Source organism: Coptis chinensis, chromosome 3 (genome assembly GCF_015680905.1).
Source record: "Coptis chinensis isolate HL-2020 chromosome 3, ASM1568090v1, whole genome shotgun sequence".
Taxonomy (NCBI): Eukaryota; Viridiplantae; Streptophyta; class Magnoliopsida; order Ranunculales; family Ranunculaceae; genus Coptis; species Coptis chinensis.
The window spans coordinates 5,686,511-5,700,235 of NC_141458.1; the positions used below are offsets into that span (position 1 = coordinate 5,686,511).

A 13,725-nucleotide genomic window follows, 5' to 3' on the forward strand; every position below is an offset into this window, starting at 1 on the left:
TCAGAGATAGACATATCGCTTTGAGTGAGATCAAAGATGTTCTCATACAACTGAAAGATGCGAGAAATATTATGAGATTGAGAGTATGATTCTTGTAGATACTCCCAAATCTCCTTAAATGTTTTAAAAAACCGCACAGTATTACAAACATCCTTCTCCATAGTATTACACATAAAATTCTTTACCAAGGAGTCATCTTTCGTCCAGGTTGTTTTTCCTTTATCATTTGGGAGATCTATCAAATGATTTTCCTTACCTTTTCCAGTAAGATAAACAGTAACTGCCTCTGCCCATTGAAGGTAATTGGCAATACTCTCTAATTTGGCAGAGGTCATACCAACAGAGAAAACAGACGTATTACCGAATTCATCGGATTTTGGAACAATATCAGTCATTGTAAAGAGGAGAAAAACTCACTTGATGGAAATGCAAAAATTGCGAGATATAGTACTCCGAGCGCGTGCGCGCTTTGAAGACTCTTGAACTAAGCGCGGGCGCGCTTGTACAAAGAGATTGAGAGAGATGGCGATACCAGCCTTCCCCCTTTGAAAACATGACGTACTCCTCTTTAACAATACCAAGAGATTGCGGAAGCGAAACAATACTAAGACAGCAACTAATACTAAAACTGGAATCTTGAAATTGGGATCTCTCTCCTAGTATTCTCTAAACAGAGTCGGCTCCGATACCATGTTAAATTATGTTAGGAGATACATATAGTGGTTAGCTGGTTAGATTACAGAGATATAGTGGAGAAAAAAAAGAAATGATGGAGGCACAAGAAGAAGGTAGGGTTTAGAGTATATTTTACTTTAACCTATAATTCATATATTTATATTGAGGTGATTGACTTCACCGAAATAGCAACTACTTAAATAAGATACGGTCTCACAATTATATAATGTGTGAGACCGACTCTACATACTTCAACAGAGTTCATATAACGAGCTCCATACAATAAACAGTAGAACCACAAAATATCAAGAAGTGAGTTGAAAAAAACTCTAATCAGGTTGTTATGCACTTGTACAATCTTATTTTCCATCTTGGCACCTTGGAACCTGGAATTTCATAGCCACGGTGAATTATAGATGGGAGTTACAACAGACTTGACCTGGAGATACTGATTAAGACCATCCAACCCCATCTCTCTTCCAATGCCACTCATCTTATACCCACCAAAAGGGCAGTCCGTATCTATACTAAAATAACAATTGATCCAAATGACACCAGCACGTATTGATCTTGAGACTCTGTTGCTCAAGTTCAAGTCGTTGGTCACAATTCCTGCTGCTAGTCCATAGGTTGTATTATTAGCTCTTTCAATTACCTCCTCAACCGTCCTAGAATTTATTGATTTAAGCAGGAAATAATCATGTTAGTCATCCATTACTGAAGATTGAAGTTGATGTTCAAAGGTGAAGAATAATTGGATTAATTTTGAGCTTACTTGAACTTCATGAGAGACATCACAGGTCCAAATATTTCTTCCTTCACTATAATCATATCATCCTAGTAAACAAGTTTGTGTCAGGGTTATGAAAGATTAAAACAAATGCTTTAAGTTTAAACAGAAAATTAAAATCTAATTTTCTTTCCGATTATCCTTTTAACGGAAGACTTATGGTTACCTTTACATCTGTAAAAATTGTGGGTTCAATGTAGTATCCCTTGTCACCACATGGTTTACCGCCTGTCAATAAGGTGGCTCCTTCTCTTTTGCCATGCTCAATGTAGGAAAGAACTATGTCAAATTGTTCTTTACTGGCCTGCACCAAACTCAAGAATAAGTATGGGGAAGTTCAGTACATAGCAACTCTTGATAGACAAAATTATAACCGTTCTAGTTTCCTAATGGTAGAAGATTGTTAAGACTTGGTGAGCTACTCAGCTCTATCTTTAGATTCCATTAGACATAGTTCAAGTTCGAATCTTAAGCTTCAACTGTTCCCTTTACAAATATTTTTTTTTTCTGAAATGCTCAAAATTTGACATATCATTAAATCGACAATATAACTATGATATGAAATATAGCCAATGGAGTGAAGGGTATGTACTATAATTTTTGTGAACATACAAGTTATCTTCAAGAACATAAAGTGCAAGGAGCATGAGTTCAAGCAGAGTGTTTGGGTGGTTTACGGTGTGCCAAAAACACTCTAGCTATTCTTAGCAATCTCTGGTTTCTACGTTGGAGTGTGAAGTCCTCTTCATGGTCTTACACAGTTACACTGACATTTACGGTCAACATTCTCATGCAACTCCACCAAGAGTAGGAGCAAGTAGGAGATACTATAGGAGTGTTTGGATGATGCCTGGACCAACATGTGAAGAGCACCTTGGTTAGCCATATATATATCATGAATGATTTGGCTTAAATCATCACTCCATAAAGTTCATATGCAGCTCTGACAGATTACCAAATTATTGAGTTCACTAAACTTGGTAAACAATAGTCTCATCTATACTTAATTGGATGTGGGAGTTGACTCACTCTTCTTTGGTTTGTTCTCATCTAAGATCACAAGTAAAAGAGGATAAGAACTTTGATCACATGAATGCTTTTAGGGAACTCTCTGAAATGCATTTCATTTACCTGAGGTCCTTGTTGTACTTGAGGATTAAAAGGGTCTCCAACCATCCACATTTTCGTCTTTTGCACAGACTTTTTCACAAATTCTTCATAAATTCCTTCTTGGACATATACACGAGACCCTGCAACACAAACTTCTCCCTGCAAACACATTCAATTGATGATGAAATATTACATTATGAACTATATAAATTCCTCGAAAGAATAGTTGCCTTATAAAAGTATATTTGCCTTGTTCAAAAAATTTGCTAACAAGGCGAGATCAACGGCTTTATCCAGATCAGCATCATCAAATATTATGAGAGGTGACTTTCCACCTAATTCCAGTGAAACAGTTTTGAAATTGCTTGTTGCTGCAGCCTGCATTACTAGTCGTCCAACTTCTGTGGATCCTGTAAAACTCACCTGAAAGTGCAAAGTGAACTAAATGTAACGAGGAAACTACGAAAGTTGTCCATATATGTACATAGTTGGGCCGTTTTAGTGAAACTAAAATTGCTTCCTGAATAGAGAGGGAACGCGGGTTACCTTATCGATATCCATATGAGAAGTGATGGCAGCACCAGCTGTAGGCCCAAAACCAGTAATAACATTGAGCACTCCATCAGGGATACCGGCCTGATTAACACGTTCACATGATTAACCCTTGGTATGGAGTAACATTGACATGAAAAGAATCATGCATAGAACCAGTGGGTTGCTTATTTATTATGTTTGTTTTGGCAATGGATGGTTTAGCCAAGGTTTGATGAGTCATATATTAGTATACTCATCAAGTCTACTATACCGATCCCCTCTATTAGAACGTAATACTTGATATACTATTTGACAACCGCTGGTTACTTCAGAGAATATGTAGTATATATTTATATATATCAGCAAATAAAAGACTTCATATATCTTGGGCAAAAGTCCTCACGACCAATCCAAAAATGATTACAGGCCAAATTTCATTGAAAGTCTTAGTAAATGTGCAATTGTATGCAGTGTACCAAGCGTAGCCAAATTGTCATAGAAACTTAAGTCTATGAATCATAAATCATATATGTCCAGAATTTATACCAACTTCGCAAGATGGGCATAGTAAAGAGCTGAAAGAGGTGTTTGTTCTGCAGGCTTAACCACCATAGTGCACCCAGCAGCTAAAGCGGGGGAAACTTTCAGGAAGAACGCGCCAGTGGGAGCATTCCAAGGAGTAATATGTCCTACAACACCAATAGGCTCACGTAATGTGTACCCCTGCAACTCATGCGACATTTTTAAGGTCTCGCCATGTATTTTATCCGCAGCACCAGCATAGTAACGAAGCGTATTTGCAGCGCTTGGAATGTCCATACTCTTTCCCCAACTAAATAACTTCCCACCATCTATCGTATCTAGAATAGCCAATTCTTCTACATTATCATCGATTAAATCCGCAAACTTCATCATTATCCTTCCTCTATCCTGAATAACAATCCAGACAAAATGAAAAAAGAATAAAATGTGTTCAGATTTAATTATAAAGTGATCTTACTGGTTCTAAATGCTGCTCCATAAAATGTAGAGTTGCGGGAAAAAAAATAGTAAACTAAATGAAACTTACAAAACCAGACATACGAGGCCATTTGCCATGGTCAAAAGCTTCTCTAGCAGCTGTAACAGCCAAATCGACGTCTTCTTTGTCCCCTTCTGCAACTCTTGCTATCACTTCTCCAGATCTTGGATCAATGGTTTCAAATGTTTTGCCTATACAAATATTAACATTTAAGGTGGAAATTGCATATATACATTTAACTCGATTATCTTGTTCTAGCAAACTTGACTCAAAAGTCAAAACAATAGTACTAAAGACATGCCTGAAACAGCGTCGACAAATTCACCATTGATGAACAGTTTTGTAAACTTGATTTCAGGGATTTGAATGAGATTTTTAGTCCCAGAACCATTACTTTGAATTGCCATCTCTTTCTCTCTGTCTGGTGTCTCCGAACACAAGAGAAGTTTATGATGTATTTATTTCCTCTTTGAAATTATGTTGGAGTGAAATGCAAGCAAAGCTACTTATACAAGTAATCATGCAGAGAATAACTTACTTCATAGTTAGTTCCCATATCGACATCTCTGAGTGTGCAACATCAATAATGTTCGAGTACTAATTCGAGTTTTTTTTTAATGGTGTCTTCAGCCTACCTCATTATAGTTTGTATAAACTAATTTAATTGTATCCTTAAATGAATCGCCCCATGAATTATATTTCACTTCACACTGAAAATTCGTGAAAATGCATAGGCCCTTCAGGGACATCCAATAAAATTAGAACGGTGCAACCGTGGGCAGGGAAAATTTGGTTTGCCAGTTACCACCATTCTAAAACAACCCATACATAGATTTTAGATGCCAAACCGGCCTCTCTTTATTTGCGTTGCCAAGGAAACCATAGTCCGGGAGAACAAATGACCTGACCAACCGTGTGATTGGATGATCTACATATATAGCATCAAATGTTGCATCTTCAAAATATATTAGGCTGTTGCACAAAGTTTGACACAATTTTGTCAAGTAGGTTACGACACAGTCTCAGTGAGTTTGGAAAGATTATCTTTTTGTCCTCAAAATAGTCATTATAGAATTTATAAATCTTAAAAAGTTTAGTGCCGTGTGTTTATAATGTTAAATTACTTGGGATGTTGCTCTTGGTTAGAACCAACCATAGATGGAATAGGGGTGCGTGTGGGGAAGTCTCACCCTGAGATCAGAAAAATTCCATTACCACATAAATAATTGACTAGAAAAATCTTCAAACTATAAGTACTCGAACCCTCCAATTATTTTAGCATACTTCCACTACAACACTTCCAAAATTTTCAAATTATAGTAAGAATATAATCAACAAAAAAATAGTATAAAAAAAAAACTAATAAAAAATATTCCAATAAACCAATGTTTTTTTTTTTTTTTTTTTTGCCTTTACAAAATTATCATTTATCATTTATTTTGAGTCCAAAACCATTAAAATTGACAAATGTATCTTTGAATGTTTGATGGGTTAATGAGACTAAAACAAGCAAAATGCCTAAAGCCTAACCGGTCAGTCTGTATAACTATAATCACCCATAACAAACCTGTAAAGTCTCCTCATTTCTTTCACTCTCAATTCTTAGTCAGACTTTAACCCAAAACAAAAAACAAAAAACAAAAAATAAATTCATAAATGACTTGTGGCGCAGCTTGTTGCACGTTTGTCATAATTATTTGTAAAACTCGTTATCTTATATATAATGGGAAAACTAGCTGCCGTTTATTAGTCTCCGTATCTTCTGTTTTAAACCAATCTTTTAAATCAAAAGGGTACCCGAAAGTTTCACCCACAAAATTTTCACAAATCTTATGTGCAAGGGTAAATTTGTCCTTCAACCAAAAACGGATAAAAAACACGTAAAATTCTGCTTTCAAAAGGCACCGTTTCGACCCCATTTTCCATCTATCTGACTTCTCTATTTCTGTTTCCTTCTATTCCAAACACCAATCTATTTCAAACTCGAATTTTTTCTCTTTCTCTTTGTATGATTTTTCTCTTTGTATGCTTTTTATATTCCCCAAACTCCACTATTTTCTCTCTCTCCTTTTTGTTAATGGATGAGGTTAGTTTGAACAATTTTTATTTTTTCCATGTCTTCTATTCCTTTCTATTGCTTACTGCCCTTCATCTCTCAGTTTGTGCATTTCGTCTAATTTTATTTTATTTCATTTTTGCGTTTGTACAGAGTTGGGCAATGGGGTGTACACAACGAATGAATGATACTCGAAGAAGACATCTGCGTAGTATTAGTGATAGAAATAGATATCAAAGGCGGTTTCAAACACCAAATTCGTCTTCTCCTCCTGAAGGTATTCACACAACAAATTTTTTTTTAGCAATTTCTCTCTTTTTTGGCAGGGGGGCTTTTAGTTCTTCCTTCATACTTTGTTTATTGGCATTGATTTGTGTCGATCACTGTTTTCCAGTTTCAACATCCTGTACACAAACACATCCTACGCGTGTGCGTCTTATCAACTTTCCTCAACACGCTAGATACACAAACACTCCTAACAATCGCATGCAAATAGGTAATTTAAGTTTGATTTTTTATGGTTTATGTTTCTCACTTAATTTATTCTTTCTTTTTAACTTTTAGATTTAACCCATGACTACATAATATATTTTCCCATGATGTACTGCTTTTAGATGATGACACTAGCAATGCTTAATATTGAACTTCTTCGCAGTTCCTCTGATAGTTTGTATCATTATTAATTTTTCCCAGTTTTATTATTTATTTTCCTAAATTTTTTTTTCGTGAGTGATGCTTTCGGTGGTAGATTGTATGTATTTATTCCTATACGTCTCATTTTTAAAACATTTAACCCATGACTATCGCCATAATTATAAAAAAGATTTTAGCTCCGCTAATGCAAAATCCGTTCTTGCATTGCTGGTCCCAAGCCCAGATAAAGGAGGAGGGGAAACATGCTTTTCTATGTTCTTTGATGTACAAAGGCGGAATCACACGACTAATAGCTAAAACAAAAAACAAAGACATGAATAGTTCATTCAGTTTTACTCTTTACTTTTTTAGAAATGTTTACATCTTGCTTGGAATTTTGCTTTGAGAACGATATCTTTACTTTTTCGCAGGAGTTTGCATGCCATATTTGACAATTTGGAAAAGTAATGCTATGTACAACCCGATCTAGCTGATGCTATGTGGATATTGGCTGCCACATTATCTGTATGGATTCAGTAACTACATGAATTAAGAATTAAGGTTTAAGAATTTGTTCTCCTCGAAGCAGAAAACAGCGCGCAACACTACTCAATAGAATACAATCAAAGTTTGACGATTATGTTCCTGCATGCATGTATTTGTATATAGACTTATATCTTACTTATATTTGTATTTTTATGGATGTGCAGAAATATGTTCGTTCAATCTACCACCTACGTCTTGGTTTTGCCTACTTGGCTTCTCGACCATATACATCAAAATGGTATCTATGGTTGGTTATAATACAAACCATATATATTTTGCATGTTTTTGCTCTCCACGGTTGCACCTTTGGATGGAGGGATGAAACGACTTTGTATTTGTGTTCTATAGACAAGCGTTTTGCAACGATCTTTTAGTCCCTTTTGCCTTCATGTTGAAAGGTAATGTAATTAAGCTACTTGGCAACTCAATTCATCTTCTAGCTTCTCTTTGATTAGTGTTAACGTAAAACTGTTTCAATGGTATTTTCTCTTTTAAATGTCCAATAGAGATAAAGCTCCACCATCTTTTTATAGCCTTGACAAGATGTTCATGCTTTCTTTTATTTGGGTAAGTTTATACTATTACGCTAACTTTAATGTATTCACCAATATGAAGCGCGAGAAACTTTAAACTCTATCGAACTTTGGTGTTTCTAAATTTAGGATTACCATTTGCTTGAACGTGTATGGCATTGCACTGGTTTTACACATCCATAACGTTGGCTCGAGGGACTGCAAATACTCTTCATGTCATTACCTTTTTAATGGCTGTTTTGCCTGTAATGCACTTCGATCATTCTTTGGTATTTGAAGAATACAAAATGAACCCGCGTTGACCATTACAACTCGAGTAAGGAATCTTTTAAAGCCTAGCCGATGAGTGATAATTGGAAAATCTTGTAAATATTTTAGGTGGATTGCTAAATAATTGCTCAAGACTTTTGAAAGACAAAACATAGGCCACATTAATATATTTTGAGTACATGAATTATTCACATAAAGAAATTGAAGAGCATTAGGAGCCGCTGTCTTTAAATAAGGTTATTGTATCAGCAGACAACATAATAGTATACTACAAATAAAATTATAAATTAGGGGGGAAAAGAACAATATTAAGTTGTAAGATTGCGCTCTTTCGGTCTTTCCTACATGCATTAACATTTAAAGTCGAACTAGATTCACTTGGCCCGAGTATTTAGCTCTTCATATGTATAAGCATAGGTTCTACATTTTTCTATTTACAGGATGGAACCTTTGAAGTTGAGGAGTGTGCTTAATATTCCACGTGACGTCGATAAGCTAAATTCTGTTGGCCAGGGATGGTTCTCAATTTGTGAGGTAGGCTTTGGCTTGCAATAGATTTATGAATAAACAATTTCTTAAAGTTTGATTTTTCAGGTGAAACTCACCTGTTGGAGAATCTATTTAAGACAAAATCCTTCCCTTCTCCCCCAATAAGAGCCTGGATGTTTGCTTGTTCGAGGCGAGATCTTGAGCTCAAAGGCGAGCTATTTGATTCACTGCTTCCGGGAGGTGGGGCCATGAGAACTCTAAGGCTCGAGCTCTACTTTCATTGATAATCGAGAAAAGATACAAATGTAGAAGAAGATTTGAATGAAAACTATTTTAAACCTAGAACTTGATCGGCGGTTTGTATTTCTCGAATATCCGCTTGAAGTGAGAACTCCTAGCCAAGCGGGGAGCCATCACCGGGCCGATGATCGAACCCCATACGGAAAAGCCCCTTATGATGATGGGCGTGATCCATTGCTTGATGTAGGCTAGAAGCGGTATCAATTGAAGCTATGGAGCACCCTTCCAGTTCAGTCGATATTGAGTTCCATATCCCGTTACGATCCGGATATAGAGACAGATTCTAAGCCATTTGATCGCGATCGGTAGCTCTGAGAGATCCATTTAGATATCGGAACCCGTTAAGGTACACCTATTTTAGTAGCAAAGCGCCCCTAAGTCTGCATTAGGCGGGTTTAGCCGCTAACTAATAGCATCAAAAGATTCAACTCTAATCGTGCTTGAGCGGACTGGCGATAAGACATAAGACAACTTCGGTTGAACCGAACTTCAAATCCAATAAATCCGTCTATCTTTTTTAGGGCTCACCGACAAACTTTCAGCTTTGTTGTGTTCTCGCAAGTTGGTTTTGGAACCTGCCTTGATTTCTCACTCTATCTCCCGGGCGCCTTTTGATTTACGAAACCGAGGAAGAATTAGTAGCGGGCATTCATTTCCATAGTCAACAATATTATGCTCCCCTCCCGATTGTGAAAAACTGCTTTTACGCTACATCCGCAATGAATCTTGATTCTGATTTATCCGGTGGAATGAGAGATCACATGGATGTCCACAAGAGTGACACCTCAAGCCCTTATGGCGGTGAGCCCATATATGAAGGAGAAGATCGGATACTACATTCGGATTATTATCTTATCGGAATCAAGAGCCCATGTGTATGAAGGAGAGGTAATTTTGGGTGAACAAAGGCGGAAAAGGCACGACGAGTCTCATGCCAATAATGATGTCACTCACCATAATGGTAAGGTTCTATTTGATAACAATGAAGATGGTGTAAACTTTACATAATTTTGGCGGCTAATTAGACGTATATTTTCTCTAACCACCGGTTTTTCTCTCTTTTATTTTTTCCAAAATCTGCTGCGGGGAGAAATAATTAGGATTTTTTCAAAAACAATGCTAGCCAGTTAACTATATATAGGTGCTTTGTAATGTCCTATTTCTTCCTGTCTTTGGGGATTTTCCCATGTGTTTGACTAGGCTTTAATAATTTGATTTTTGGCAAACTTCTTCTTATTCAGATTATTTTGCTTACTAGAAGGTCCGGAAAGCGTGAGCTCGTGTTTTCTTCCGTAACAATCATTTCAAACCATGTTCAAGGTTACTTATCTTGGCTATAGTTTCTATTGTTGATTTCTTTATTCTTCTTTTTCTCTTCTTTTCTTCTTCGACAAATATATGTGGTTTTGACATGATGACTTTGCTTGCAGCTCAAGGGAAAACTTTATCTTCTTGCTCTCTTGACCAAGGTTTCATAAACCGGCTGATTTGGTATGGGAATATTTAAATGAGGTAATTTTGATACTATACTTCCGAAATCCGTTTTTACATGTTGCAATTCTCGAAAACAGGGAAAAGGATCGTGAGTGACCCGATTCGACCGTAATTATGGAAGGTAATTACTTATATCTTATATCTCTAAGTCGGAGTTTACAACTTGCCATGTTATTAATGGACTGTTTAAATTGCAGCAGGCATGTCAAATGCCTACTACCCAATCCGAGTTTCAGCTTGGGGCCTTACAGTACACAGTTTTCAACCTCCGTTTGTGTAGTATGCATAAGGCTGGTTTTTCAAAACATGGCATGTTGCCGAGGTCTCAAGCATCGCTCAGCTACAGGTCTTCTACTCTGAATATGAGTCCATTTGGTGCTGTTAGAGTAAATCAGGTATCTCGCAATGATGTACACAGCTCAGACGTATGAACAAGTTTGACATGCTATTTTCCAGGTAGGACTTAGTTGCAGAGTTTCGTGTGTACATTTAATTTAAGATAACAACACAAGTATGCAAATGGTGCATTTTCCATTTGATTTGTCCATTTTTTTATATCTTAGTCATAAACTAGATCATATGGTGTGTAAGCCACCTAATTTGGCGTAAATAGGATCAATTTTGGTTTTGTTTTTATTTTTTTTTTTGGAGAAAGAAAGACAATAAGAGTGTTGTATCTCCATCGTTTGGACGGATTAAGCGTGAGATGTCATTGGATGGACATCTTCAAGGACTGGATTTGTTGTGGTTAAAAGGAAATAAAAATGGAATAATGAGGTGCCTAATGTAGGTCTGTGGTTAATTTGACAAAGAGAAACTTGAAATAGGTATGAGTTATTCACTTATATTAAATGCTCAAATATTTGTTGGCCGGATTTATGGTCCAGGAAGTTCTAATATTTTTAGGATAGAAAAGAGTCTGAGATGGGAGTTACGTTATATGTGCATAACAGCTAAAGTTTTTATTACTTTTTCCCTTTAATTTTTCTTTATCATACATAAAAAAATTCATTAACGACAGTGTGAAATTGTTCCTTTCAAAGTTTTCTTAACAACATATTGTTGCAATGTACATATTTCCCAAAATGAATAGCCATACTTTTGTGTGTAGAATATCTTTTCCCATCTGCAATTCTATCAGTATTGATTCTTCGTTTTTGCTTTAGGATAAATGTGATTCTCATTATACTTTGAATATTGTGGCAGGGAATGTTCCATTAAAATCAAGGTAAATGATGGGCAGAGGCATGATATGTGGGTTACCTCTTGAGAACATTAGAATGGGAACAATGCATGTGCTGTTAACTAGAAGGTACATAATTTCACTGCTCCACTCGAACTGTTTTGTCTAATATGTTCCTTTAACGTTAGATAATTCATATAGGGAGGACATACTGTTAATTACGTGAATTATTAGATCATCCAACCATAAAAGAATTATAGAAAAATATTGTAAGTTAACCAGATAGGAATATGGGTCCTTCTTCGAAGTGTTGTTGATCAAACCTTGAAATCATAATAAAAAGGATGCATTTCAAATTCAAAGAGGATAATGATTCATTGGAAAACATGCACTTAGCAAGTGGAGAATAGATAGTTGGCTAATTGGAAATCGTCATTTATAATCTCATTAAATTAGGTTCGGGACCGGTCGTTTCTAAATTCAAAAGTGAACAAGATCAATATGACTTCTATTCATAGTTAAACTTTTGAGTTCAATTGCAGCTTCAGAGGTCGAGGCTTCTTTTGTACATTGTGCTGTTTAATGATGTTAATGCAAGTAAGTTGACAAACAGTTTTCATAAGTATTAGAGAATAATACTTGATTTTGATTTGTGCAATTACGATTAAGTTCTCTCAGTATTTGTTGCATATGGATTTCAACATTTTGAGAGAGGCGGTCAATTCTTTTGTTTTAGTTGGACAAACAAGCCAAGGAATTACAGAAATGTTAAGCTTATACAAAAAGCTCTCAAGTTCTATTTCCTAAAGAGCAGATTCTTCAAGAAGCAAAGGAATTTAAGTCTAAGTTTCTAAGAGAGAAACAGAGTCTTGGACATACTCTTCTAACAAATGTACTAAAACTACTCCCCAACACACACACAAACAAGATGAAAATGTAATAGTTGAAGTCAACCTCCATTAAGCCACAAGGTGAGGGGACGAATAAGAGGATCGACCGAATCAAACCAAATGAAATAGTAGAACAAAGCTCGCCATGTTGTGCATCGATTCTTGTATACCAGTCTTGTTTGAATGAAACATTGCTTGGTTGGTGCAGGAGTGCTGTTATAAGTTCACCATAAGATTTTGTAAAAGAGTAAGAAAAAGAATAAGGATAAGGCTTTCAAGAACCCCAAAGCCATTACATTTGTGTGAATAAATTAAAGAGTGGTGAATAAGTATTGATAAAGCTTGATTTAAGCAAAAGGGTTTGTAGCATTATTTGACCGAAAACTGGCATTGATATTTTTAATAATGTATAGATCCGGTTGTAAATTAACATTGGAACAAACATTCATGGATTTTTATTATCGGGCCGGTAGAAACTAAGTTAGAAATACAGACCATTACGTTTGTAGTGGTACTATCAAAATATCAAGTATCAATGTCCATAGTCCATAGTCGTTTGTTTGATTACTTGCTACTTAGCTATAACATACATGTCAACAGTTATTTTTCAAGTTTTAACACTTCAATTTATAGGAGTAGCAATAAGAGATGATCAAGGGCAAGTTCTACTAGCGCATAATCGGAGGTGGTGGCCAAAGATCAGTTTTTATATCAAGAACCGAGAGCTATATGTGCGGGGGGATTAAAAGGTTGTCAACCGTTGCGGGTGCGAGAAAATCATAGTGCCATCGATTCAATGAGGGCTATTAAATTCTGAAGGATCGGAGAAGGCGTCTTGGCAATGTGCATACTTACTAGCTGCTTGTGGCTATTAAAGCCATTTTGAGAAGTATTTTAACTGTTAATTTTCTACATGTATTTAGGGAATCTAACAGAGCAGCCAGACTTCCTTCTTTGCTCAAGAAAATGAGTTTTGTAATCGACTATTTTGTACCTCCCCTTAACTCTCATGAACATTATTGAGGAGGATAAGAATGAGAGGGTTTAATTAAGATTCTAATGCCGGGTTGGGGTCAGCCATAACCCCTACTCTCTTCGAGGTACAAGGAATCAATAAACCAAAAGATTGATGGTCATTTGATAGGCAAGCGGCAGCGTGACGTCAATACTTTAGGTGTACCAATATTGACTATAGAATGAC

The 13,725-nt window shown here is 36.2% G+C and overlaps 1 protein-coding gene and 1 long non-coding RNA gene across 3 annotated transcripts; one reads left to right on the top strand and one right to left on the bottom strand.

The window, feature by feature from the left end:
- Positions 1 to 772: 772 nt before the first annotated feature.
- On the bottom strand, positions 773 to 4,602 carry LOC147507535 (aldehyde dehydrogenase family 2 member C4-like). The gene is made up of 9 exons (XM_086600239.1): positions 4,432 to 4,602; positions 4,179 to 4,321; positions 3,656 to 4,039; positions 3,122 to 3,211; positions 2,825 to 2,998; positions 2,597 to 2,734; positions 1,632 to 1,769; positions 1,451 to 1,512; positions 773 to 1,343 (listed from the first exon to the last, which is right to left on the bottom strand). Exons 1-9 carry the CDS (start codon positions 4,535 to 4,537, stop codon positions 1,070 to 1,072), a joined length of 1,509 nt encoding a protein of 502 aa, XP_086456365.1. The 5' UTR covers positions 4,538 to 4,602; the 3' UTR covers positions 773 to 1,069.
- A 5,952-nt stretch (positions 4,603 to 10,554) lies between these two features.
- LOC147507536 (uncharacterized) lies at positions 10,555 to 13,231 on the top strand. Of its 2 annotated transcripts, none has more exons than XR_015216200.1 (4): positions 10,555 to 10,572; positions 10,649 to 10,907; positions 11,658 to 11,763; positions 13,158 to 13,231. It is a non-coding gene; the product is annotated as an uncharacterized LOC147507536 (long non-coding RNA). The 2 variants fall into 2 exon arrangements; XR_015216199.1 differs by having other exon boundaries at positions 10,652 to 10,907.
- Positions 13,232 to 13,725: the final 494 nt, after the last annotated feature.